This window comes from Pithys albifrons, chromosome 7 (assembly GCF_047495875.1).
Source record: "Pithys albifrons albifrons isolate INPA30051 chromosome 7, PitAlb_v1, whole genome shotgun sequence".
Lineage (NCBI taxonomy): Eukaryota > Metazoa > Chordata > Aves > Passeriformes > Thamnophilidae > Pithys > Pithys albifrons.
In genome coordinates this window covers 47,785,470-47,811,678 of record NC_092464.1, presented here as the reverse complement: position 1 = coordinate 47,811,678, position 26,209 = coordinate 47,785,470, and the positions used below count along the sequence as shown (strand labels likewise).

The 26,209-nt window shown below is 37.5% G+C and overlaps 2 protein-coding genes across 7 annotated transcripts in view; one reads left to right on the top strand and one right to left on the bottom strand.

Moving 5' to 3' along the window:
• Positions 1–4,197, top strand: part of AOAH (acyloxyacyl hydrolase) — a 79,620-nt gene extending 75,423 nt beyond the window's left edge. For all 4 annotated transcript variants that reach the window (XM_071561413.1, XM_071561416.1, XM_071561414.1 and 1 more), the window contains one exon: positions 3,843–4,197. In XM_071561413.1, the coding sequence (XP_071417514.1) occupies positions 3,843–3,971 (129 nt within the window). In that variant the 3' untranslated portion in view covers positions 3,972–4,197. The remainder of the gene's footprint in view (positions 1–3,842) is intronic.
• Positions 4,198–7,419: 3,222 nt separating this feature from the next.
• ANLN (anillin, actin binding protein) overlaps positions 7,420–26,209 on the bottom strand; it is a 29,888-nt gene continuing 11,098 nt past the window's right edge. For 2 of the 3 annotated variants that reach the window (XM_071561410.1, XM_071561411.1), the window contains 15 exons: positions 25,652–25,803; positions 25,224–25,371; positions 24,436–24,571; positions 23,940–24,122; positions 22,109–22,235; positions 21,076–21,124; positions 20,940–20,996; positions 19,020–19,058; positions 18,643–18,664; positions 17,549–17,661; positions 16,029–16,082; positions 13,045–13,131; positions 11,438–11,545; positions 9,244–9,416; positions 7,420–8,850 (listed from right to left, as the gene is read on the bottom strand). In XM_071561410.1, the coding sequence (XP_071417511.1) occupies positions 8,727–8,850; positions 9,244–9,416; positions 11,438–11,545; positions 13,045–13,131; positions 16,029–16,082; positions 17,549–17,661; positions 18,643–18,664; positions 19,020–19,058; positions 20,940–20,996; positions 21,076–21,124; positions 22,109–22,235; positions 23,940–24,122; positions 24,436–24,571; positions 25,224–25,371; positions 25,652–25,803 (1,572 nt within the window). In that variant the 3' untranslated portion in view covers positions 7,420–8,726. The remainder of the gene's footprint in view (positions 8,851–9,243; positions 9,417–11,437; positions 11,546–13,044; positions 13,132–16,028; positions 16,083–17,548; positions 17,662–18,642; positions 18,665–19,019; positions 19,059–20,939; positions 20,997–21,075; positions 21,125–22,108; positions 22,236–23,939; positions 24,123–24,435; positions 24,572–25,223; positions 25,372–25,651; positions 25,804–26,209) is intronic. The other variant, XM_071561412.1, reaches the window with a different exon arrangement.

The window sequence follows — 26,209 nt, the reverse complement described above, 5'->3', positions numbered from 1 at the left end:
TCCTAAGCAAAAAGAAAATTACAGAAGGACATTGAAGGGCAGCTGCAAACCTACACAGAGTCCTGGAGTGCTGAGCTGCAGGATCCAGCTCTTTTATTTCACTCTCTCTGGCCCTGGCATCCTGCAGTAGTTGTGATCTCCCCCTGCTGCTGTTAGGATGATGTTAGTGCTTTTATAGGTACATTTTCCCTTACAGTCAAGGTGCCAGCTGTAGATATGCCTCACTTCAAGTGAGTTATTGCCCTTTTGGGATTTATTAATTAGCCTTATCCAAACATCCATCGCTTTAAATCCATTTTTGTTTTCCTGTTAGTGTACAGAAGTCTGTTATCAATATAGCACTACTTGGACTGAGATGTAGCACTCTGCCTTGAAAGAGTGGCTCTGTTAATAAAAAGGAGAAGTGTTAGCAGAGTGGTATTTGAGAAAGATGATAAACAATCCACTCCTCATACAAGTTTTATTTAAAATGTTACTTTCTACCAACATGAATGCCTCTGGCCATGTATGACTTTTGTACCATACAGAGCTGGCTAGTTGGAGAGGATTGATGCCATGCGGCTCATCAAGTAAACAGAGGCACTTACTTTAATCTCTGCAGCTATTCCCCACACCTCAAGTACAGCATGACAAAAAAATACAACAGAAAAGACCTAACCGGGACATTTCTACTGAATTTTCCCTCTGTACATCTCAAAGCACCTGACAAGTATTCCCAAATTTTTTAATTAAGTGGCACTTTAAGGAAAGCATAAACACTTTAGCTCTTGCCTTCAACACAAAGAAAATTTGGAGTTTGGGATAAAAGATCCATAGTGCCCCTCTTTGCCAAGGGTGAGTTGGCAGTGTACACAGTGATCCCTCATCATGGTGATACAATAGCTTGCAGGATAAGCCAGCATTTGTTGAATTTCATCTGCTGTTTATCTACTGTGTATTTAATTTAAAAAATCATCTGCTGGTATAACCATGGTAGAAGCAGGTATCAGCATGTATATCCAATAGTCCATGGTCCAGACATTCAGGAGGGATGTGGGTGGGAATTGAAGCATCCTAATTGAAGCTTGCATGCCAACAATTACAAGGAGATGGAAAGGAAAATAAGAAAAAAGGCAACACTCACTCTGTCCCATTAGAGCTAGTGCAATTTTTCATGCATTGGAAAAGGCACACAGGCAGGAGGAACTAGCCCACATAGTCCCCACTCCAGGCAATATTTTATATTTTAAAAAACTTGAAAGAAGAGATAAACATGAAGTACTGATTTTTTTTAGCCAGGCCCAAACCACATTCCCTTTCTGCAAATTTCTTCTGCATGCTTTTAAGTTGCAAAACAGGAGGCTGCAAACACACTCATTATTGGCATATAATTGCATTCCACTAAAGTTTCAAAGCTAAAATTTTCTTCCATAAGTTTTTTCTGAAACACCCAGCTCAGGATAAATGTGGAGGAAATTCAGAGCATGTACTTTTGACACCTAAAAGCAAAGTACATCATTCAGTCCTCCATAGATCCCTCTAGAACTGTCTTTGAGACACCATTCTCCAAGTCAAGTTTGGTTGTCCTTGGAAGAAATCTGACTTTCCAGTAACTAGAGAGGAAGCCCAGCAATTTTCTTCAGCATCTCTTCCTTACTACAAAATTTCACTGCAAATCCTTGTGAATGCCAGATGGCTTCAAGGACATTGCTTCTCTCTAGGAGAGCCTATTGCTTTGTTTGGATGACAGGGCCATGAATTTCAACAGGATCCTGAGCAAACAGCTTCATTTCTTGCTATTATGAAGTTAGCAGGGAGAACGTGAAAGCCCTGAGCATCACAAACCGGAACCTGAGACGCTTGGGAGATTCTTAATGTTCATGTATAGGCGGGAAAGCACAGCTTGAGTGTGATTAGCTTCTCCCTTTTTCTTCCTTAAGTCATAGCAAAGCACATTCCACCCAGAAATACAGAGAAAAAGCTGAAGTGGTGCATATCAGATGAGTTGAGTATTTACACTTTGCTGAGAAGCAAGCCCATGGCCAGTTTGGTGCAGAAGGAGAAAACAGATAGCCTGAAGTTGCTGAAATAACACAGCTGCCTCCCAGTCAGTCACCCAGAGCTCTGTGAGGAATGGGTAATGTCTCCTTCTAAGAACTTGCTTAGAGGTTGTCATCTTCACAAAAAAAATTAATTGCAAAACCCATACAAATTGATTGCAAAATCCATACAAATTATGGCATGTCTCAAAGCACAAGAACTTTGGATTTAAAAAAAGACCTGTAAGAAAAGCAATTTCCAGAATCACAAACCCTTCTCTGTCCCATGCTACTCATCTAAAGTAAATTATTGAAATCATCAGGACTTCAAGAAGTGATGAGTGAGCAGGACCTAATTTAGGTAATAATTTAGGGCAGTTTAAGCACATATGTCTTAAATTACAGTTAACAGTAGTCTGAACTCTGTAAAGCATACCTCCAGTGATACCTTTGCAAAGGGTGCACCATGCAAAGATAGTAGGGCTTTTTAAACTAACCAACCCATCTTGCTAAAAAATATATGGCAGGTTTAGGAGCTTGTGAGGGAGGTTTAGAGACTAAATGTCAGCATGGACCACTCTGACAGGGATGAGTCTCAGCCCCCTGGCTGACATAACATGTCCCAGAATAAACATTTGTCACTAGAAACTGCAACCAGGAAAAAAAATACTCTATTGTACAATCTTCTCTATCCTTCTCCCCTGCCCCAATCCCTCCATTAACTTAAGGAGAGCTCTGCTGACCAGAGTCTAAGAGCTTCCACACTACAAATGTGCCTTGTTGTATATGAGTCCTGAATAAAAGTTTTTGTCTCCCATCCCATCATTACAGCTTCTTTCAAAAGTACAACCTTTAAAAAGAGGTGCATAAAAATTTCCCAAAGGCTTCTGTCTGTTCCCAAACTCTGAAACAACAGCATTCAAACCGCTTAATTGCATAGACCCTTCTCAGTCCTTAAAAAGAAGGAGTCTTTGTTAGCCTTTTTAATTGTGATCAATGTCAAAGTTTGGGTTGAAAATAAAGTTACCATATAAACCAAATATAATTGTAGGTCAAGCATTAAAACAAAAATGCTGGTAAAATTTGGTTAAAAGAGAATCAGGCTGTTCTCTCTTTCCTTTTTCTACTACCCTTGACGTCTTTCACCCTGGCAATACAGCAGATACAATTTCTCTTTAGTGGGCAAAAATCTCTATGAAAGTTGGACTGATATTGAGGAGAAAAGCTATTCTACCATTTCTGTAGGTCTCATAGGAAAAAGCCTCTGAGGACAACCAGCAGCAAGTACAAACTTAGAGCTGCAGAGCTGGGTAGTTTTGAAACTAGATATAATTGGCCCTCCTTCCTCCATACCTGTGGTTTCCTTCCAGGAGAGTAGACAGAACATTCACTAGAATGTACCAGGGCATTTAGGAACATGGATTCATTTCGGCTTGCAAGAGGTCTGTGCATTATATCCAAGCAGTGCTTTGGACATACTCTCAAAATGTTCAATAGAGGAAAAAATAAAAATCAGACTTTAAGGCTTTTGAATAGCAGTTTATGGACTAGACATCATAGTCATCAGAAAGTGGCTAGAGACAGACTACAATTAGACAAACAACTGGTCAGAGGTGCAGATATATGGTCTTCACCCTATTTTTACTGTTCAGAGAGATTTTGCTCTGGTCAAGCAGCTAAAATGGGCTATTTCCTTTAGTTAGAGTTTACGGTCCATCACGTGGCTATACAGTGGAGTCTTTCTTATGGTGGGGTCTCCTAAATGCTGGCATGAAACTACATGATAAAGACAGAAGAAATTGATAGTATTTGTGCTGTTTGCAGATTGCTGCAGCCCTTGGAACAAGCATTACCTGGCAGAAGGTGCTACACGAATGGCCTCAAGTGCTTGGAAAGGAGAACCCATTCAATGGCCAGATTGAAGCTATATTCAAAGATCAAGGTGGACACTGACTTCCAGACTGCCAGGGCCTTAATGTGATTCATGGCGATGTTTCCCAGCATATTCCACGAGTCAAGATGATTAAAGGCACACACAGAAAAGGGGAGGAGAAGTTATCAGAGCCAGTAGCAGTGGACATAGCACAACAGCATTCTTTTCAGTTTGTATCTCACCTGCACAAGTAGGCTATGCTTTTTCTGTGGAGCTACAAAAATAAAAATCAAAGGATATCTGCCAGCTAGACTGTTTATTGTGCTGGTTTGCAAATCCATAATTTTTTTCCTATGTATAGCAAACTTCTAACCTTACCTCATTTTTTTCCCCCTGCAGAACATTATTTCTTGACTTTCCATTTGTCCTGCTCCAGCGGTTCATCTGTTCCAAAAGTAGTGGGGGGAACCTCAAACTCATTATGTTGCTATAAATTGTGTGTATGTAATTGCCCTGACTATCAATACATTATTTAGCTGCTGTTTGCTTATTAAAGTGTGCCAGGAATAACAAGGCACTACAATTTTGATTTGCCTGGCAGCATTAGCACAGGCTGACTGAACACAGGTTCTCTTCCCCTCATGAATAAGATACTCACTTGACAACCTTTCATGTATTTCAAACAGCTTGCTTTTCAACCTGTAGTAAACTTTGCTCTTTTGCTTCCTAACGAATAATATGCCCAGTCCCGTGTCTTTTACGGGAATGACCCAGGGAATCACTGACAAGACTAGGCAGCCTTGAAGGTAAAGAATTAATGTATTTTTTCACTAGCTTATCCAATGCTCTTAGTAAAATAAATATTTAAAAATTAGAGGCGGCTCTTTTTGCAACCTTACTGATGATAGAGGGACCAGACAACATAAAATGGCATTAATTACAGGCAGAAAAAATCTGGTAAATAGAAAGCATTACTGTGACATGAGTAAAACCCACCCTGATCAGCCAAAGCTCAGGCAGCCCTGCTCTGCTCTGAGGCTGCATCACCCCTGAGGCAGCTCTTAAGGCTGTGGCCCACACCAAAGGAGATGCCTGGCTGTAGGAGATGCACCTGCTCAGCATTTTGAACAGGCAGAGGATGGCTTGGCTAATACTATTTTGATTGAAGCGCATATTATTGCTTTCCTAGATCCTATTCCTTTTTTAGAGTGCCGGCAATGTCGCGTCTTTTATTAAGACAGAAACTCCTTTGGGATTACTGCTAACACTTAAGTAAATATTCACACGTCACCTACTTTAGGAAACCAAAAGGGAATACATTCCTTAATTGAATGATGCTTGTTAATAAGGCCCCAATTCGTTCAAGGCATTTAGATGTTACCAAAATATCCAGTCTCCCAAGAAACAGTTTCAACTCCAGGGAGTCATGCCTGGGGAAATTATTTAGCATTAGAAGGAAGAGGAAATCTCCCTTTCTGTACAAATTATTTCCAAACAACATTCCATGCACCCTGGGCAGGTAGAACATCCTCTATTTTTTATTCCTGTTCAGGCCTCTTATCTTTTACTAAATACAAGACAAACACAGAAACAAGTGCATCAACATGATTTTACTGTAGACCAAGTACAGCACTGGCAATAATTACAGAATATCAGATGATTTCCTCTACACCAACATAAGGAAGTGTAGCAATTAAAAGGGGGAAGGGAATTGTGTTTATAAGCCTAATTTTCAAGGCAATTTCATTGCAAATTATTGTATTTCATTTGAGGTTTAATAACACCAATTAGGAGTTTTACAAACTAGTAAAACTGAAATTTCCTCAGTGAAAATAAGCTTCATTGCCCAGAGCAAAGTGTTTTGCACTTAGAGACTTTGTTATTAGTGAACATCTTCAATTTCTGAACAATGGAAAAACTCCGTTTCTTATACAATTTGAACATCTTCTCAAAGACAACCTGAAACCACAGGTGAGTCCCAAAGCAAAGCCATCAGGTGTGCCCAGTACAACTGCCCCATGCTGGAGATAAGGGATCTCTGAGGAACACCAAGGAATGGGCTTGCCTCTGCCTAAAGATACACTAACCAAAGCATATGCCCTTGTGCCACAGAGCATTGCAGCTCCAAATTAGGCTGTATGCAGAAACTTGATTTGCAATGGATTAACTGTCTGCAAATAAAGATGAATTTTGGGCCTATTATGCCATCATTACTACCACTGTGTCTATTATTTCAAATGCAAAAACCAGCTGAAGATCTGCACCCCCAACCATCAATCACTTACCCATACCACTCTAAAAAGACATGTCCTGTATTTAAAAAAACTGCTGCTGAGAAAATTACTACACTAAAAGGGTAATGAACTATGAATTCTAGTCTATTCCATTAGTTTAACTGTCTCCTCGTGCTTACATTGGTTGAAGGTCACAAATACAAGGGGAAGAGAAATAAATAGGAAACAAAAAGTTCTCTTGGAAAGCTAATTATACTTCCATACAATTCAAACTTTACGCTTTTCTAGAAGGAATGGTCTGTCAAGGTCTTTTGGGGAGAGTCAGAGCACATGAATATAGCAGGGATTATGTCACTGGCTCGTCCAACACACTGCAAATGGGAAGGGTTTTTTGATGTTACCCTACAAACGGTTTTTACAAAACTTAAAGCTGTTTGAAATCAGACAGTAGGAACTATTTCTGAGGTACAGAACATCTAAAGCTACCTAAAGCTATCTGAATTCACAGTCTGTCCTCTTCAAACAGAATGGTACAAACATGGAAAATATACATCGCAATTTTTTTGCAAAATCTTCCTCGGCTCGCCCTTAAAAGAGCAGAGGAACATGGGGAGGAGGTGGCGAACAGCAGTGCAAGTCAGTCCAGCTGTGAGTGCAGGCTCACACCTAGGCTGGCACCCCATGCTTCTGCTGGCTGCAGCAGCCCATGTGCTGAAGGCTTGTGCCCAGAACACAGGTCAGCTTTTCTAAGTTACACCACGTGTTACACTTTTGACCTGTCCTTGATGAGGATTACTTCTTTTTGGTCAATGAACAAACACAGATTGGTTTCCACAATGGATAATAGCCCAATAAACCTGAATAAAAAAATATGTTGTTCACTTGGATATATCTGGTTCAGTTCTTAACACCTTTCTGCGGACTCATTTTATAATTCCATATTTAATGACTTTAACATCACCTTGGAACTTTTAGAAGACAGCCTAATACACCCAGCATGGAATTTGCTCCTGCACTGCTCATGTAAGTGTTACTCTGTTACTCTGCTGCCATGTCTCTGCCACAAAAGAAAAGAACAATCTCTCCTCTTCATATGTGATGATGAACTGCTGCACAAGGACAACCTGACCTCGCCAATACAAAATTTGGTGCTAACTACATCCAAGGCATCACATTATCTTCTCAAAGTGGAATTTTGTGGAATACCTATACAGAATAGAATCCTTTCTTAAACCTTAGCTTTTCTTCTTTAGCCTACAAACCAGTGTTTCAAATGCATAGAAGACGTTATGAATAAAGCAGGAAGTGTTTTATTTTTTATTTTAAATGAATAAAATAAATCTCAATACATAGTTTGGAAATATTTAAAAAGACATAAAAGAAAAAGAAATCCAGATTTAAAAGCAAGTACAAAAGCGGCAGATGAAAATAGTGTAAGCTAACAGAGTTTAGTGTTTGGAGTGTGAATGTGTAACAGCAATAGCAATTTTAAGTATTCCACTACTGCATTTGCAACAGTGAAGTAATGAGCTGTATTGCAACAGACCCAGTGAAAAGCTGCGAAAACTGTGAGTTTGAACTGAGAAATGTTGCCATTTTAATGATGGGTCTGAAGTACTGCTTTTATATATATTTGTGCACATCTGTCAAGAGGAGGAAGACCCGTACTGTTGGCCAGCGGAGTATTAGTTGGTACATAGCAGCATTGTAGTCTTATTATGTAAAAAATAATTAAAAAAAGCACTTTAACAACCTATTAACCTATTCCTGGTTCTCAAATGAAGAATTCTAGCTTGTACAAACCGCAAGTCCCAGGAAATACTGATGAATACAACCCTAAACCTTAATTTTTCTGTTTGATTTTTTTCTTTATATAACAGTCCTAAGAAAAATATTCAAGACCTGTTATTTCTATCAAAGTGCAATATACTGCATACATAATCCCACACCTGCAAATCACATAGTGTACATGCCATGCACTTACCCATACTGGTTTGTATAAGGAACTGCAAAAGTAGTATGAATATATTGTGCATTTCTTTTGTTCTGACCACAAGGATGCTGTACAAGCAAGAAATATCTATACTGCATGTTGTACAATAAAACTATTAACTTCTATACCTGATCGTTACAAAAACCTCCAACAAACACATCAAAACTAAATCTTGTCTTCAGCAGCATCCTTGTTAGAGTATTTTGAGCTATTGTTTCTTTCAGGGAGCTGAATTATCTAGAAAGCTTGTTTTTCACTAGCTTGTGCCTCCCTTCCTGCCCTTAAGTGTGATTTCCTGAAATAACTTAGTTGTTGTTTAAAGGAGAGAATGTACCTAGGTAAAAGGCTTCCAAAAAAGGAGTTACATAAATATTTAGAAACAGCTAATTGCTTCCTACCATACTCAAGTTAGGAAGTAAAAAGGTTTTAAAATTTTTTAAGTGAAATAAAGATACTGCATAACACAGTCCTATATAATGTTAAATACTCTCTCAAATTTAAAGCATAAGTGACCCAGAGGACTTCCCACATTTTCACTTCAGTTCTTTTCTTGTGTAGTTCATGAAAATTTTCACACACACATTTTCTTCCTATTTCCCTTCCAGAGTTTAAAGCTTTCCAATAGGTTTGTAGCAGGCATCAGGCTGCCACATGCGAAGGTCAACAAGGACTTGGTTGAGCTTTTGCATCCAAAGGTTACGCTCGTCTTTAGTATCAGCAGACAGCCAGTTCCTGAAAGGCAAAGAACCCAATGGATCATTCTCCACATCCACTTAGATATTATGAAAAATGTCAAGCTGATCAATCAAAGAAGCCCAAATAGCAGGGGAAAAAACTAAGTCAAATATTCCACAACCCTGCTACCAAGCCACCTGGCATCTGTACTTCTAGGACAGGAGAGTTCTTTGTTCTCAGAATACTGAATTGGGACAGAAAGACAAAATAGGACTAAAAGTGAACCAAACAGTTCAAGTGCCACCTGAAAATCCTAGCATTTAAATGAGCTTTGCACTGGTATGACAAAGTTGCAAAGCTCCTACATTACCAGAACTATCACAGAAGGTAAAACACTGTCCCATACACATCCCATAACCTCCAACAATCCCCATGATTTTATGCACTCACTTTGTAACACAGAGTGTGTCTCTGCATTGGCTGACCAGAGTCTCTCGATCATCTTCCCTCTGAGGTCTGACAGTTATTAGTTCAAAAGTGTTGGGACGGGCACAGAACTCCCTGTTAGCAGGTTCAATCTGATGATTAGTGCAGTTAGCCAAGTTTATCCGGCCCAAAGGGTGCTGAAAGTGAAATCAATCCATCAGTCAAGAACACTGCAATCCAGAGGCATTCCAACAACATACACTTTGACAATTAATACTGCCCTATGAAGTGAATAAACCTTCCCCCCTATCAGTCCATACAAAAGGATGAATTCTGCTCTTTGCATTTAAGGGCTGCAGCTGAAAGCAGGTTCACACAGGCAAGGGAACATGCCCAAATCAGCCACATACAGAACAGTTAACACATCCATCCCTTACCAAAGGCTTAGGCTACAGAAAGATGTATCTCCTCTTTATTCCTTAAAATCCTCAACTCTCAATTTCAAGAGAACTTCATGATAATACCAAACTGATGAAAGTGAATCCTGTCAAACTCTATGGAAAGCACATACTTTAGGGATCCTTACATCATTCTTGTCAAAACCTATGAGCATATATGGATTCATCTTCAAACATCCATTCTAAGGCACCTAAGTGCTGAGTCCAGCTGCTTTAGCTCCCTCTGGAGTCAAGAGCTAGACCTCCTCAAAGAGCCTTCTAAATTTCAAAGCATCATATATAGGTATATGCTTACTATAGGCAGCAGCTCAGTTGTATACCTAAATTTAGTTACAGACCTTGGCTCTGGTTCTTCACACCTACAGAATAAATACCTCATCAGGGAAACATCTCAAGCTCCTCTTAGCTTGGAGACACTTGCTATTTATTGGGCATGCCTCACTATACCATTTCATTAACAGTTAAAATTACCCAAGTTACAGGGAAAAAGAGGGCACCGTCATTTCAAGGAACATTAGAAAGAGTTGCATGTTGGTAATATATGTCAGGAAATCTATTTAAAAAAAAAACCTTTTCATGATTTAAAGCAATCATGGCCCAATAGTGATATATCTGAGCTACATCTATGCATGATAGAACAGATGCAGTAGGAGTGAGGGGAGGTATTTAATGAGTTTAATATTGCTGTACATAATAGTATGGCATAAGAATACATCTGATCCTTTCTCAGAACAGTAGTCAAACGAGTATAGAAGATTTCCAAGAATAGAATCTGGAAAACAAACCAAAGCTTATTTCTTGCAGACAAAAGCAGAAGAGGAATCTTTTTCTTGCTTAATTCATGTATTTTTTACCTCTCTTCTATTATAGTAGGCAGAGATTTTTCCCTTTCTTCTGGAATGGGAAGAAAGCACATTGATATATTTTGGCAGTGTTAAATATCAGCATATGGTCTTCCTCTGTTAGCAGGGAAGAAAACTAAACTCAAGCATCTGGATTGGCATAGAAGACCCAAAAGGACCAGAATTTGCCATAGAGTTTGGGAATGAAAGCGCTCTGCCAATAAACAAGATATTGTTTAATGGTAAGTAACTTCAGTGAATCAGAAAAACCCTCTTAAAAGCAGCCCTTACAAGGATCTGGAAATATTTTGGTAGACACTGCAAGAACAGGCTAAGGAGACAGGAAGGTTCACCTCAGTGGCAGAAGAAACTGCTGATTTGTCTCATCAGCCAGACAATAACTTGGGTTTCAGTGAGAACCAGTTACCAGTTAAGAAGCACCAGTTCCAGCTCTAAGGTGGAACTGCGAGAAAACAATGACTGCCAATGAGGTAGTCCACAATTACAGCTACACTTCTGCAATATAGAAGGATTGCCCGCTCTAATTCTTCATCATATTGTTAGTCATATTTTGTCTAAAACGTAAGGCAACTAGATACAGTCTGCTTATTCAGTTGTACAAATCCCATCAAGTTCAATTATATAATCAGCACAATGAAAAGCCTTAAGACTAAAGAGGAAATATGGATTTTCCTTCACTTTTTCCCTTTCTGACTAGACAGAGTGGTCACTTTCTAGTTCTGCCCCAATCTAATTTATAGATTTATAAAGACAATTCCCCTCCATTCCCTGAGGAAGCTTTATGAGCTTGAATCCCATGCTTTGAACATCTTTTTCTGTTATAAGCCTTAAAAATGAACAGCTAGTTTTGTAGGGTACTACAAAACTTTAGACTTGAGCTTTAAAAAGCGGCATTACCTTTCGTCTCTCATCATCTGGGTAAGTCCAATAAGAGATACAATTTCCAGACAGGACACACCAGCGTCTATGCCATGCTCCAAATCCACTGACATCTTCAAACATCGTCTGAAAAACAATCACAATAAAATATTAAAAGTGGGGTAACATTATACCTTGAGCTTGGTTTGTACTGGACTATTTTGCTACTAGAATGGTTCTACAAGCACAATCTATTATAGGAGTAAATGAAAGTCAAGGAAAAAAATTATGCTGGGAGAGACTTCTACTAGTACAGTATATTTATTTTGCAGATAGCAGAGAAAATGGGCTTACATTATCATTCTCAAGTTCGCAGCCTTTTGCTCAAAATGCACCTATCACTGCTCTTTGAAACTACCAGGGTTTCACGTTGACAGTGGCCAGCACTCCTAAGATGATGAAGGGTCACTTATAGTAGATAGAGTATGAGTGGTGCACAGAATTTGTATAACAATTTAATATTATTATTAGATAATTTCTGATGTACAATTCAGGATTATAAAATAATTGACTCATCAACAGGCCACACTCAGGAGTCCAGTCAGTTTAAAAGAAATTAGAAATTGATTTTTAAATATTTGTGTTAGCAGTTCTTTCACTGGATGCAGGATTATGTCCATTTCAAGCCCAATTTCCTCAGTACTAGACTGGAAATTGAGGATCTGACTTGTATCCCTGATCCCCCTTGATCTTGTACAGAACTTTCTTTTTTCCCAATTAATTTCTGTGTTGTGTTTTTCACTCTTGAGTTTATAATTTTTAATGGTGCAGGGAGTTTCCAAACCCTTACTCTAGACAAATTTAATATGCATGTACACCATTCTTCCAGTTTTACATATTGTATAGTAAAGGCAAATATGGACTTTCTTAACTTACTACACAGAAACATGGGACAGCAAATACCACAGGCATGTGAAATGTTTGCATCTAATAAAATCTGTTCAACTTCAATTAAGTAAAGAGAAAGGAGACAGAAAGAGTCTGAAAAGAGTCTAAAGAAATGCTCATTTCTGCAAATACCAAAATAAAAGCAAATGATGTTTTGCTGAAGTATTTTCATAACACATTTACTGCCATCTGCTGGACATCTCAACAGTTCCATCTCTTAGCCCTAAGGATCAGCTGCATTTTCTTTTAGAGAGAGAACTGCCTAAGATGTTTCCTAAAAAAATACTGTCACTTCCTTGTCATTTCCAAAGGCTGTGAACACAGTGGAAAAAAAAATCTTGTTTTTACTAGACTCAAAAAAAACCACACAGAAAACCAAACCAAGATGTCCTGTAAAATTTTCTGCAAGAGAAATTAAAATTTCATCTCACATCACAGATTATAGAAAGAGAAGGCTAACTGAAGTTCAAAATAAGAAATGAACAGTATTTAGAAGAGAGATACATGAAGTCTTAAAAGGCAGCTTAACTTAGTCATGTTTAGAAGATAAACTAGAAAACATTTATGGTCTGGTTCAGAGAAGGAAAAAAAGATCAACCCAGATTTAAGCTTCAAATACAAGTGCAAAGCTATAAAAAGGGCCTACATTTAATAGGATCTGTCATTCCCAAGGAAGGAGTTTGAAGTGAATACCTTACCAAGAACCCTTTTTCCTCCACTGAGGAGTCCACTTGGCATTTCAGTTTCAGATAAATATGACCTTCCAAAGGGGACAAAAAGGGAACCTGCAAAAAGTAAACCAATTAATCATTCAATTTTGTCACGTCTGAACTCTTACTGGTTCAAGCAAGCCACCTGCCCCAAGCACTGTCTTGTTCTTAGGATCTTCAGCCAGAAAACAGCAGTCAGCCTCAAGCAAGACAGTAATAATCACTTTTTGTTTCAAGTTCATTTTGAAGCTTTGTAAGAATTATTTGCTTATTAGTTTGCTCAGGATGTATGCACAAACATGCATTCTATCCATAAAAACAGGCACTCCAAGCATGGTTAGAAACAACAGAAGGCTCCAGTCCACACCCTGCAAGCTTCTGCCTCAGCTTGACATTAAGATGTTTGGAAAATATCAAAGTGAGCTTAAACAGGAATGGTACTTGGATACCATAACTATTTTTAGCAGATACTGATGTAGCAGTGCCTACTCAGATAAGTCTTTGTATTAAACAGAACTAGAAAGTGGAAAAGTAATGAAAACAATTCTTCTCAACCGGCACTCAAGGTATTAAAGACCTGTGTTAAATAATTTCTAACAGAAAGGGTTCCAAGCTGTATCTTCTGCCACTGAAAAAACCAAATGGCAGCTTAACTACTGTACTAGAGGTTGGTTAAACAGTTATTTGATAGTCAAGTTTTGAGGAATGGCCATGCAACAAGTTCTGCCTCTGGACTTCTCCTAATCCCTTCACACACAGTACCCCATTACACTGACCACTCCCACAAAAATTACATCCCTTCTATTTCCCCCCATAAGGAAGTTAAGAGAAAAATTGCTAATACAACAAATTATGATCTGCAGGGCATTTTACATACCATATTTTGTTGGTAATCTAAAAAAGCAGTACCTTTAAGAATCTTGCAAAAAAAGAAAAACAAACAAACAAACCAGAAACATGACTGTTTCTGATAATAAAAAAACAATCAGAAAAATAAATAATACTAAAATAATATAAATTACATAATGTATTATTACATATATAAGTAATATTAAAAAATACCAGAAATGGTGTCTTGTCTTATTAGAAAAACTAGAAGAGTTGAGGGTGCACACAAAGAATCATATGCCAGGGAATTGACATGAGTACACAGTAACAAATTAGCTCTTAAAGCCACAAAATCAATCAAATAGCATTAAATTTTGGTAGTAGTTAAGATGAACAAGAGTCACTGTCAGCAGTTGAAAGTGCACATATGTAGTCCTCAGTGAATCCTGCAGAACACCAAAGTAGGTGTTATGGTCAGCAGTCAATCCCCTCGGCACTGCAGATATCCTGCAGCTTCTCCCCAAACATGACACACACGTGCATGAGCAGGTATCAAGTCATTTTTATGTGTCAGATCTACTCAACGAGCCCAGCATGCATGGCTGATGTATTCAGCCCAACAGTACAGCACAGAAAAACTCTTAGTATCAGGCAGGAGACTGCATGACCATTTGAAAAGCAAAAAATAGTAAAAGTTTTTCCACGTAGTAAGTTGAAAATAAGTTGCATCAAGTCCTGGATTTTTATCAGCAAAGACAACGACAACCCTACATGCTACAGGAGGGAGCACTGCCTTAGATCCCACCACACCACAGCACAATCCATTTCCCTATGAGGGCCTTGAGGACATTTGGCCATTCCCCAATTCAGCTTATGGGTTCTGCATTCCTTTCTGCTTTATGTCAGACCAGAAGAATCTACTTTATGGATTGTGAAGTTTACCAGTGAAGAGCTGTGTGCCATGAAAGCAAAGAGGATGTGTAACAAACAGAACATACAGTTTTGCAGAGCCTACACCATCATTATTAATTACTAAAGCAGGTCTTGAAACACCCTCCTCTACACAAAATGAGAAAATATTACATTCTAGTTAACAATCTATTCCTTTCAAAGGAGGGGAGGTGATGAAAAGAAAGCAATTTGTCAAATATCCAGGTAGATGAAGAGAAAACTAAAGTTCATGACTAGGCTGGCTTGCATTCTGGTGTGGGTACTCAGGTGTCTGCAGTAAGAAGTTGTCTTACTGTCATAGAAGATCATCTGTAAAGGTATTCAAGACAACTCAAGAAGTTTTTAAGAGACTTGATTCAAAATAGGAGATGATAGGTACTAAAATTATCACTTGCTTATTTTTGAGCAAAACCACATAAATTTATCTAAGACACTTTCTTCTAATAGATTCAAAGTAAACTACTAACTAAACTATTTTCAGAGGTTAAGCATATTAATTCATATAATTTCTAGAGCCAAAAACGTACCCACCAAGCAACATATTTTAAGCGCACACTTATGTACAAATAAAAAACTCACATTTTTGACATGTTTAGTAATTTTAAAACTTTAGTTCTTTATGATCACTTCTTGCTGAAAAAACAAAGGTCTTGCTACACCTTGCCAGAACAAGGTCTTGTTAGAATAAGAAATTAGATATTTAGGTCCTGAGTGATTTTAATTTTCTTCAGCAGTAACAAGTAAAACCAACATTTAGGCTGCCAGTCTTTTGTTTCTGGTTCTGCTGTCAACAGAGTAGCTGATTCCATGTTCTTTGTAGTTCACAAAGATGCTGGCCCAAATTTCCTGACTAGCAATCTTGAAGATACAACATCGATTTATTGTGAAGTAAGAAAACCCTCCTGTAGTGATCCAGGAAGAGAAGAAGCACATGCTAGTTAAGGAAAAGCCCTAGGCTGCCTAAATAACTGACTTCTAGCAGCATGCTGATTGTTGTGAAAGGCAACGTGGAGAATTCTGCAAGTCTTAAAGGCTCCTCACATCTTGTGTTTAGTTAGTAAATCCTTGTAAGCCTTTTCTTAGAAGAATTTTTTCAGTAAAAGCAACACTGCAAAAAGGCAAGACAGAGATAAGCAACATGCACTAGAAAGCAGTTTCCTATTTTAAGTTATGAACTAAAGGATCATAGCAACCTTGTCCTGGAACATATAGCCCAATAGTTCTTTTTCCTCCCCTTCAAAATTTATCTAGGGAAAAAAGAAACATGCGCAATGCAATTAGTGTAAAGTTAAGGTCTAGAAGAAAAAAGGACACAGTTATACATGAGTATATTTTGGTCCTTTCCTACCCTGAATTTTAACAGTATTTATAAAAGGGAGGGATGAGAAAAAAACAACCAAACAAACCACTGCAGCAGCAGTTTGTTCCATATTAGAAATGCATGAAGCAAACTAAAAAGCAGCTGTTTGCTACATAGGCCAAGTCAAAACTGAAGATTTATTGACATGATAATTTAGAAAAAAAAACAAGTGGTGAATAAGAATTTCTCCTTTTGTCAGATAACTGAATATAATGCAAAGGCTTATTCCATTAACTCTAAAACAAGGGGTTTCCAATAAGCAAGCCAGACAGAGTTCTACACATTGTTCTGGTTAAGAGGAACACATGCTGAAGAACCAAAGCTGCTACTTCTGAACTTCATATAGCCAGTAACACCAGTGCAATTCAAGTGTTAAGTACTGCCAACTGTTCAGTGACAGAGTCTGCTTCTATCTGCAAAACTTCTAAAAAGTGATATTTTAAGTCTTATGCACAAACACAACTAGTTCTTGTCATCTCATCTCTCATCAGAAGCTATAACTGCAATAATATTATCATCACAATATGACTTAATTAGCCAAGGAAAAAATTATTCTGGTGCTGCTGTTTGGATAGATAAAGCTGTGATTTAGTACTACTATAAACTGTAGTAACTCTTGAATTAATTTAAACTAGCTTAAGATAGCTGCTGGCATAGACACCTATTAAAATGGGCTTTAGGTATTACATATTACAAAGTTTGAGATTACAATGAATGTAAAAATGTGTTTTTTAAACTTCTCATGGTAAAAGCTAATAAACATTCTGTTTAGAAAAGGAACTAATGGTATAAAACTCAGTAATAGCTCTCTCAATATTAGGATAATTTGCTTCTACAAATTTAATTGGGATATGAAAGGAAAAACTCATACTCCTATATTCAAATAGCAATTTTTAGGTAAATTAAATGAAGAAAAGTTTACATACTTTATTATCATTAAAACACTAATGTCTTATTTAGTGCAAGCCTAAGAGCAAAAAACAATATGAAGACCATGTACAGAGATGTCAACCACGCACATCAATTTTTTTGTCAGTGAAAGCAGATCAGTGCCTTTCATTGTCTTTGCATAACCAATACCTTACACTGAGCCATAGAAACAAAAGAGAATCTGGCACAGTAATGTAAATCTTGTTCTTTTGTATCTCAAAATTACATTACATTCATATGAAATTAAACATAAGTAACAACTATATATAAATTTTTAATATATATATAAATAACATATCTATAAACCTATATGTTTCATTTCTAGGATGGTAATTTTGCCTGAAAACAGTAAGCCCAGACTCATATTCATTTTTCCAGTAGTATGCAACTACCTTGGGATTAGTAACCAATAATTTCCATTACCTTGTCCAATGCAAACTTGGTATTTCCTACAGAAGACAGCGATAGCTTGTGGGATCCAACGAGGATGAAATTAGTGCTGCGTATGGCATTTGGGCCACCCGGACTGGCCATGGCTGGGGGGGAAAGACAAAGTGAAGCTGTAACACAACTCACAGCCAGGATGCTGCTGCAAGGCTTTAAAAAAGGCTTTATTTACAGTGCTTGTAGGTGTGCCCTACTCATGCTCCAGCAGAAGCCCCCTGTGCAGTGCAGCCCAGGAGTACATGCAGAGAGAATCTTGATGCACACTTTTCCTTCCAGTAGATCTTTTCTTTCAGAAAGAATTTTTGAAATGCCCACAAAGGAGAAAAAGCAATTTAAGATGTCTCAGGACACAGAGCACGGTTGGGCTTGCTAAAAAGCACACATGCCCTGCAGTAACAATGAGCCTGTTAAATCTCTTCACCTCTTCTCAAGTGACATGCTGCAGTCCTCCAGAATTTGTACACTTATTCTATGTAATTATATCAATAGAAACACACACTGTAGCTCAAGCACAGGAATCTTACTAGTTGCAGTAACAATGCAGAAATTCCAGAGTTAGTTCATGAGCTCTTTATTGCTACAATTTGTACTAAAGCCAACTCAAGTATCTCAGACTTTAGTCAGACAAGTGTATAACACATTTTATGTAGTCAGAAAACCACTCAGAGATGGTGTTCTTCCCCCATCCCATCAAAAGTCAGAATTACATAAATGTTTATACATGTTATTATATATAACACTACACACAAGCAATACTTCAGATCTGTTTGTAATTTCAAGTTATTATGTAAAACCTTGTTGACATCAGACTCTAGTTTAAAATCTTAAAATAAGCTTGAATTCACATTTTCAGGAAAAGAATGCAAACTATGGGTATCTGATACCAGTTTTTGATTTTGTGAGGACCTCTTCCACTAAATGCAACAGTAACTCAGATATAAACACAGGACCAGTTGGGTACTTATTACTCCCAAATTGTCATCTGTTACAAGTATTATTTATTGATACACTGGCTTGGACAGAAAGCACAGATTATTCAACTTGGCATAAAATGTTTGGACTTGACTTACCTGGAGTAAGAAGGGTGCTTTTCTAGAAAGAGAGAGAGAAAGAAAAGCTTAATGGAAAAGTAATTCTGACAATTTCTACAGAAGACAAAGGTAGTGTAGAACAAAACTAAACATTTTAACTGCTTTAAGAAACCCAACCAAATAGAAACAACTTGAAAAGAAAGTCCAAATAAATGTGTACCACCCACATATTTCCAGCATTACCAGTTTAGAGCTGTTACCTATTTCTTCAGCTGATGACTGAAGACTTTGGCAGAAAACTGGGCAGTTTAGTTTTAAGTAAGGGACAGACAGAGCCTCCTATGGGCACAGTGTGAGAATATGGCCTTTGGAAGGGTCATAATCAGATCTTGTTACAGTATTACATTCATACTTACAGAGGTAATAGATGTTAGTAATCTCTTTGGAGTAATAACCTACAAAAGAATGCAAGCAGATAAATGCATGTGTTACTGAATTTGTCCACATTAGCATGAAAATTAGACAGTGAAACTACTGAAGGTTTATCTATATAAATTTTGAGTGACTATGCATTGCTGAAATGAATAAATCTTGGGTTTTGACTGGATATAATGTACTTCAGTGGAAAGAATGCTACATGTCAAAGAAATATAGAATCACAGAATCATAGAATCGATTGGGTTGGAAAAGACCTCAAAGATCATCAAGTTCAACCCTTGGTCCAACTCCAGTCCCTTTACCAGATCATGGCACTCAGTGCCACGGCCAATCTCACTTTAAAAACCTCCAGGGATAGTGAATACACCCCCTCCCTGGGCAGCCCATTCCAATGCCTGATTACTCTCTCTGGAAAGAATTTTTTTCTGATCTTCAACTTCAATTTCCCCTGGCAGAGCTTGAGCCCATGCCCCCTTGTCCTATTGCTGAGTGCCTGGGAGAAGAGACCAACCCCCACCTGGCTAGAACTTCCCTTCAGGTAGTTCTAGACAGTGCTGAGGTCACCCCTAAGCTTCCTGAAGAAAACTTTACTGAAGAAAACTTTGGGCATGCATTAGCTTGGCATGAACAGCATATGTTTGATGAAACAATCTTAGTAGGCCTTTTTACTTCACGTAATGTGGCTTCAAAGCTACATTTGCTTATTATACGTAAAAGTTAACAATAAAACTTAAAGAGATGTTCCATATGCTACTGTTGTACATTAGCTATTATTTTCTAATTAAAATCTCAAACTTTAAGCTAAACTGTATATAAAAACATGAACTGGAATTATGTACTCATCTTTTCTTGAGGCTGAAAGAAAAGTCTAAGAAGCTTGTCAAAAAGCAGACATAGGACACCACTGGCAAACCCTACATCAGAAACTTAACCACAAAACCATTCAGTTTTAAGTAAAAATTCCTCTAAACGTCTGCAAGTGAGAGCAGAAAACCCTGGACTTGAAACTTTTATTAAATGATAGATGGAAGCATGCACTGACTGTGCCCAGTGAAAGTAAAGAATAAAGAAATTTCCTATTTCTCTTTGCAGAGGCAGGATTTAAGTACTCATTCGAAATGTTTTGAAAGATACTCAAGTTTCTTTCTTTTACTAATTGACAGATACCTTGACAAAGAGGAACTCAGACCTGGAGTCATTAATTCACTGTGTGCCCAGCTATTGGAATGATGAGAAGAAAGAGATACCCCTGCACTGCTGCCCAGCAAAAAAACCAAACCCAAGAGAAACAACAAATCACCACCAAAACCCCCCTGTCAACCTCCAGAAAGCCACTGGCTTATTTAGGGTTCCATATCATTGACAAAGCACAAACATTTGATATTTACACCCTATCCAAGCTGAAATATTTTGTCCAAGGAGTTATTAAAAACAATGGTTGGTTTAAAAAAAAGAAGCATCTACTGCTTTTACTTAACACTGAGGAGACAGAAAAGTTTTCAGTTGATCAATAAAGTCTTTACAACAAATCAAACTCCAAGGCAGGGCATATTGACTGGTGCAGTTTAAATAAATAGGAGAAAAAGGGCACTAAATCACTATCAGAGGCCCTACACCTAATAAATAAAAGTTTGCAAAGCATGGCATTTTGAACAACTAGTTAGACGACTTCTCCTTCCCCTTCAATATATTTCAGACTCAACCGAATGCTGCAGGTCCCATCTACTAATTGCTGCAGGTCTCCACAATCCATCTGTCATTGCAGGTGTTTCAAAAAAGGAGAGTAAAAGCAAGCAACAGATTGTCTAAGACTATTAGTCTGTTCTTCCTGAACACTGCACTCTTCCTAGTGCACCTTCTGTTGAGACATAACATACTGATTTTCATGTTTCATTTACCTTAGATTTATTTGCCTTTTTCCTTTTATCAGTGCTTGCAGCTTCTTTTCTCTGTACCTGCAAGGAAAGAGGATATTAAGAAAGTATAGCACATCATTGTCCCTTGCACATCCTCCTCCCAGGAACTGATACATACCAAACTGTAAACTTCTACATCTATTTCAAAGTCATTTGACACATCATACCTAAAAGGAAGGAAGAGGAAAAATAGGTTAAACAGACACTGAGTAAAAACGGTTTTGTTTTGGTTTGTGGTGGGGTTTTGTTGGGATTTTTTTTTTGTTTGTTTTTGGGGTTTTTTTAAGTTACTCGCTAATTTTTGCCTCCTTCTGCTCTTTAAAACTGTTCATTGAGCAGCTCTGTTCTACACAGCTTAGTCATAGTGCTGACTAACAGCTTACTTTTAATAGTAAGTTTAAGTTTGCTCCTGCAGGGCAACGGGGCTGTTTGATGTCCTTTCACTTCTACAACAGTGCTCTTCAGTGCGAGCAGCGCTGCTGTTTTTAAGACTTTAGTGTATTACTGTTTAAAAATACTCTGCAAGACTCAAAAAAAAAAAAAAACAAAAAACCAAAAGGGGAGAGGAAGGCAAGGGGCAGAAAGTGCATCTATCATTTCTCAGATTGTACCATGCAGCGTACTCCTGGCACACACTGCCAGAAACAGATTGGGTCTGAGGAAATAGCTTTAAGTGAAAGTTCTAGTTTGATTGGACCTTAAAAACAAAGTTTTTGGAAGACTTCTGATCAAAACAGCCATTTGAACTCGGAACACCTTTTTAGCTGACATGAATGTTGAAGTTTCAGTTGTAACAGTACTATTTTTCCAGTTACTAAAAACAAATAGCTACATAAAAAGTTAGTTGCTGCAAAAGAGGAAAACACATCATCTCAAGCACAGTAATCCATCTGTCTTTGCAGGTACTCCAGGAGAGAACAAATGTCAAATAAGCAAGAGATAAAATAGCTGATGGATGGTAGAATAAGTCAAGTTTGCTCTTCTGAGTGAATTGCATTCCAGCTATTTCTTGAAGCAAGAAATACCTACCTATACAAAATCTCACCATATTTGTTTGAAGAATATGACACCTTTGTATGAAGATTTAAACATTTGATTGCATGCTCTACCACCAGAGTTGAAACTGGTTCAAAAAATGTTCTTATACTTACATAGTAAATGTCGTAGTAAAAGTAAGAGCATCTCCATTCAGGGAGCTGGCAGTACTTGCTAACGGAGTTGCAACCATGTTTTCTGCTCCAGATTTCAGTATTATTACATAGTAGTAATTTGATGCATCTGTAAATACACGAGGTGGTTTTGTTAGCCCAAGGAGTCCAAGTATCTAAAAAATCCTCAAGTACTGAATTATCATTAAACATGTATCTGCTGTTTGACCCCACTTAAATACTTGGTTACAATCAAGACTTGCTTATAAACCAAGTCTACAACCAATTTTTTTATGCTGTTTACTAGTAGGACTGCCTCCACAGGATGCACAAAATCCACATTATTGCCTGCAGCATCTCAGCCCAGACTTACACTAACCAGTGCACGAGAGGGAAGAGGAAGACCTTTCAGTCAGATTCAGGGGCTAATATTAGTTCCTTATACTCTTTAGGTCTGCCAGCTCAACCACAGAGCAGCTCTTGCTACTGCCCATTCTCATGTTTTTTTCAGTCCTGTGAAGGAACTGGTTATCCACGCAATTCACTTCCCTAACCTTTCAAGTAAAGGGAAAACAACTAAGACAACCACAAGCACACATCTCAAAAGAGTGTCATGAGATAATCTGTCATTTGTGCAGCAAATTGCCCAGTGCTCTTGCTTTACTGTTCAGCAACATGAGACCTTATTAAAAACAAACAAACAAACCAAAACAATAAACAAAGCAAAGCCACCCACAGTTTGAGTGCTCTATTGTATAGGACAAGTCACAGCTTTCAGAACAGCTGTTGTAAGCTCTAATAAGCATTGATTAGTACTCTCTATATTTGATGCTCTCTTTAGAGATGGAAGTCATTGAGCTTCTGGTGCACAATGTACAGCAAATGATGTGCTTCCAAAATAAAGTTTTTATGACAAATAGTAGATAGTTTTTTGTTTAGATAATTTGGTTTTCAGAATTACTGATAGAAACAAACCTCATATGTTTTTGAACATTAGAGATGTTTTCCTATAACAGAGGTGAATTGCCTCATGCAAAAAGAACAGTAACATGTTTGTTAAATGACTTTTGTCTTCAAGTTCTAGTGAGACAGGAAGTGGAAAGCTCTCCATTCACAATCATAGTTTGTGGTGTTATATAAAACAGCAATGATTATTATGGGCTTGCAGAGTCTCTAAACAACTACATGCCAGAAGTTTGCTGTATTCCAGGATGGGTCTCTAAACCTACAGAGAGATATTGCCAGATGTTCTTCTAGAACAAAAGAAACAAATCCACATTTTGACACCTTAATTAACTATAACAAGATGACAGAATACTAGTACTTGTAAATTAAGTATTTTGCAATGTTAACAGAAGGACTGAAAAAAATAAAGGCTTAATGAGCATTTCACAATACCACAAAGGTCAAAATTTATGTAAAGATCTTTAGTATTAGATTTCCATCCATTAAAAAAAAAATCAAACACAGCAAGAGAGAAGACAACCTGAGATATAAAATTTTACTTCCTCCCTAACAGGTTACAGAGAACCACAAAGAACTTTAAGACTGGCTCAAAAGTCTTGATAAGTTTATTGAGCCTCACAAGCCAGAAAAAAATGCCATTAAAACAACCATGGAAAATACTGAAAACTTCAATTAAAACAACAATGGAAAATATTGAAAACTTATTCAAAAGCAGAGTAAGTGAATGTAATTGCTAAATCATCACTGTGCCTGGATTTCTGAGAACATCAACACAGAAGACAAAAAAACCAAGGGGAACGAACCAAAAATAAATTGGGAGAATGGGGGAAGAGGGAAAAAGATAGAAGCTTTCACTTGATAGCTTTACCTGGCTTTTGAACTGTACCACATACAAAGTCTGCTTTTAGAGGTAGCCGCATTTCTGAAATGGAAACGGATCCCCTGGATGGAGCAAATTCAGTGGATGTAGAAGCACTTTTATTTCTTTTACTATGAGGTCCCTCACTCTTCAGTTTATTCAGTTCTTCCAATAAAGCAGTTCTCTTCTCAGCTGCATACAGAAATTAATTATAGTTGTAACAGGAAAAAGTAGTACTGAATCATTTTTTTGCCATAAATATGTAAAATGCAACAGAAATGTTAATGATCTTTCAGAATAATATGAATATTAGGGTCAAGAAAGCCACCAAAAATGTACTCTTGCCTACAAAAGAAGCAGAAAAACCCCCAGATATTACTCTCTTTTGTTTTCCACATGAAGAACTATAAATAAGGGGCTACAAGAATGCATAATATGTGCATTTTACCAGAGTTCCTTGTCAAGTGTTCATGACAAAGAATTGAACTTGTGTTTAAAAACTTACTTGCAAGGAGAAGAAGTCTCTCTGCTTCTGCTTCTTCTTGTGACCCTTTTCCATGTTCCTCATCAAAACAGCAGTTCAGAGCTTGACTGGCTTGATAAATCACTGTCTGCTGCATGTTAATCTCATTGTTCAGTTCCTAGGGCAAACCAGTAGTAAAAATAATTAGCAAGAAGAGAGCTATTTAGCATTATATTCATACAAGGAAATGTCTCAAGATTGGCATTTCTGGGGCTGCACTTCAGAAGAGATCAGATCACTTAGACAGAAATCTACAAAAAGCTTGCAGTTTATAATTAACTTCTGCAAAAGAATATTGCAGTACAACTTTTGTTGACCCCAGAGGAAATTTAAATATGGTGGGGAGTGAATGATTCCAATGTTTGTATGTTCCATCTCCAGTCTAGTCTTTCCTTCATCAGAGGAAGCAGCAGCGAAGCAGAAATTCAGCAATGTAGGTGAACAAAGCACTAGTAAAGATCAGAATATGGCCTACTGAAAGTATGTAGTTATAAATCCTGCCTAATTAAAAGGCAGTGATAAGATACAGACTCTGTCTCCTTCTCAGAACAACGGCTTGTTCTCTCCAGACTTACTCTAACACAATGCTACTAAAAGATGCATTAGGTGTTCAAATCACGCAGTGTCATTCCCTACCACCAGATATTTATGTTAAACAACCTCATTCCACAGTTCTAAGCAGTATGTTAATGTCCTAGGACATTCACTGGGGCAATGGTGTGTGGAAACAATAGATTAGAAAAAGGATTTTTAAGAAGCATATTAGATACCTGCATTTTCTTCTTGATATTGACTTGGTCAGACGGGCCATTCTTTTTCATTTCTAGTTTGGAAGTAACATCTTCTTTGCGAACAATGATTTGCTTTATTGAAGGACGATCAGTTTCTTTAAATCTTTGAGATCTGTACGCATCAACACTTTCAAAAGAGGAAACCCCATGAAATGTTTCACACATGTGCCAATATTTTTTTTTAATGTACACATGTATATATCTTACATTAATGTTTCCCAGCTTGTCTAATTTGCTTCAAAAAAAGCACGCTATCAGTTCATTAAGTTTAATCAACATGAAAGACTACACTGAGACAATCTTTGATAAAGGCTGAGATCCTGGAAAAAAAGCTTTGCTTGTAGTCAAAAAATCAGCGTGTTAATTTGTACACTTACAGAATCAGGTGAGGGGTTTGTGTTTATTACCTGTATGGGAGGTTGCGATCTTCTGACATAGAGCCAATACTGTCTCCAGATTCTGCTCTTGGAACTTTAGTCCTTTGGAACTTCTCAGACTTCAGACTCACATCACTGATACTGCTTCCTTCCCCAGTTGACTTAGAAGGAGAAACAAAGGCCTGGGGAAAAGAAAGGGTTGTATTACCTGTCCACATTAATAATTACTTGTTTTCTCTCACCTTGACTTGTTTTGTATATAAACAATAAACTTGGAGGCTGCTTAATACTATTTAACAGATGACATTTTACAAATGTTTCCTAGGACATGGAGCAAGTTGATTTCTTTATTTTAAGGATACCAACAAATTATTGAACTCAGTGAAGTGCCAGCCTGCATTTCCAAACCAGTACAGTTACATTAATGATATAAAATATATAAATATATGTATAAAAGATAATTCTATTTTATATTTATATTATATAATTATATAATTACCTTGGTACTTTCATTATCAGTAACCATTTCGTTGAATGCATTTGTATCACTGCAAGTTCAGTACAAGTAATAGGTATATACCCAAGTTT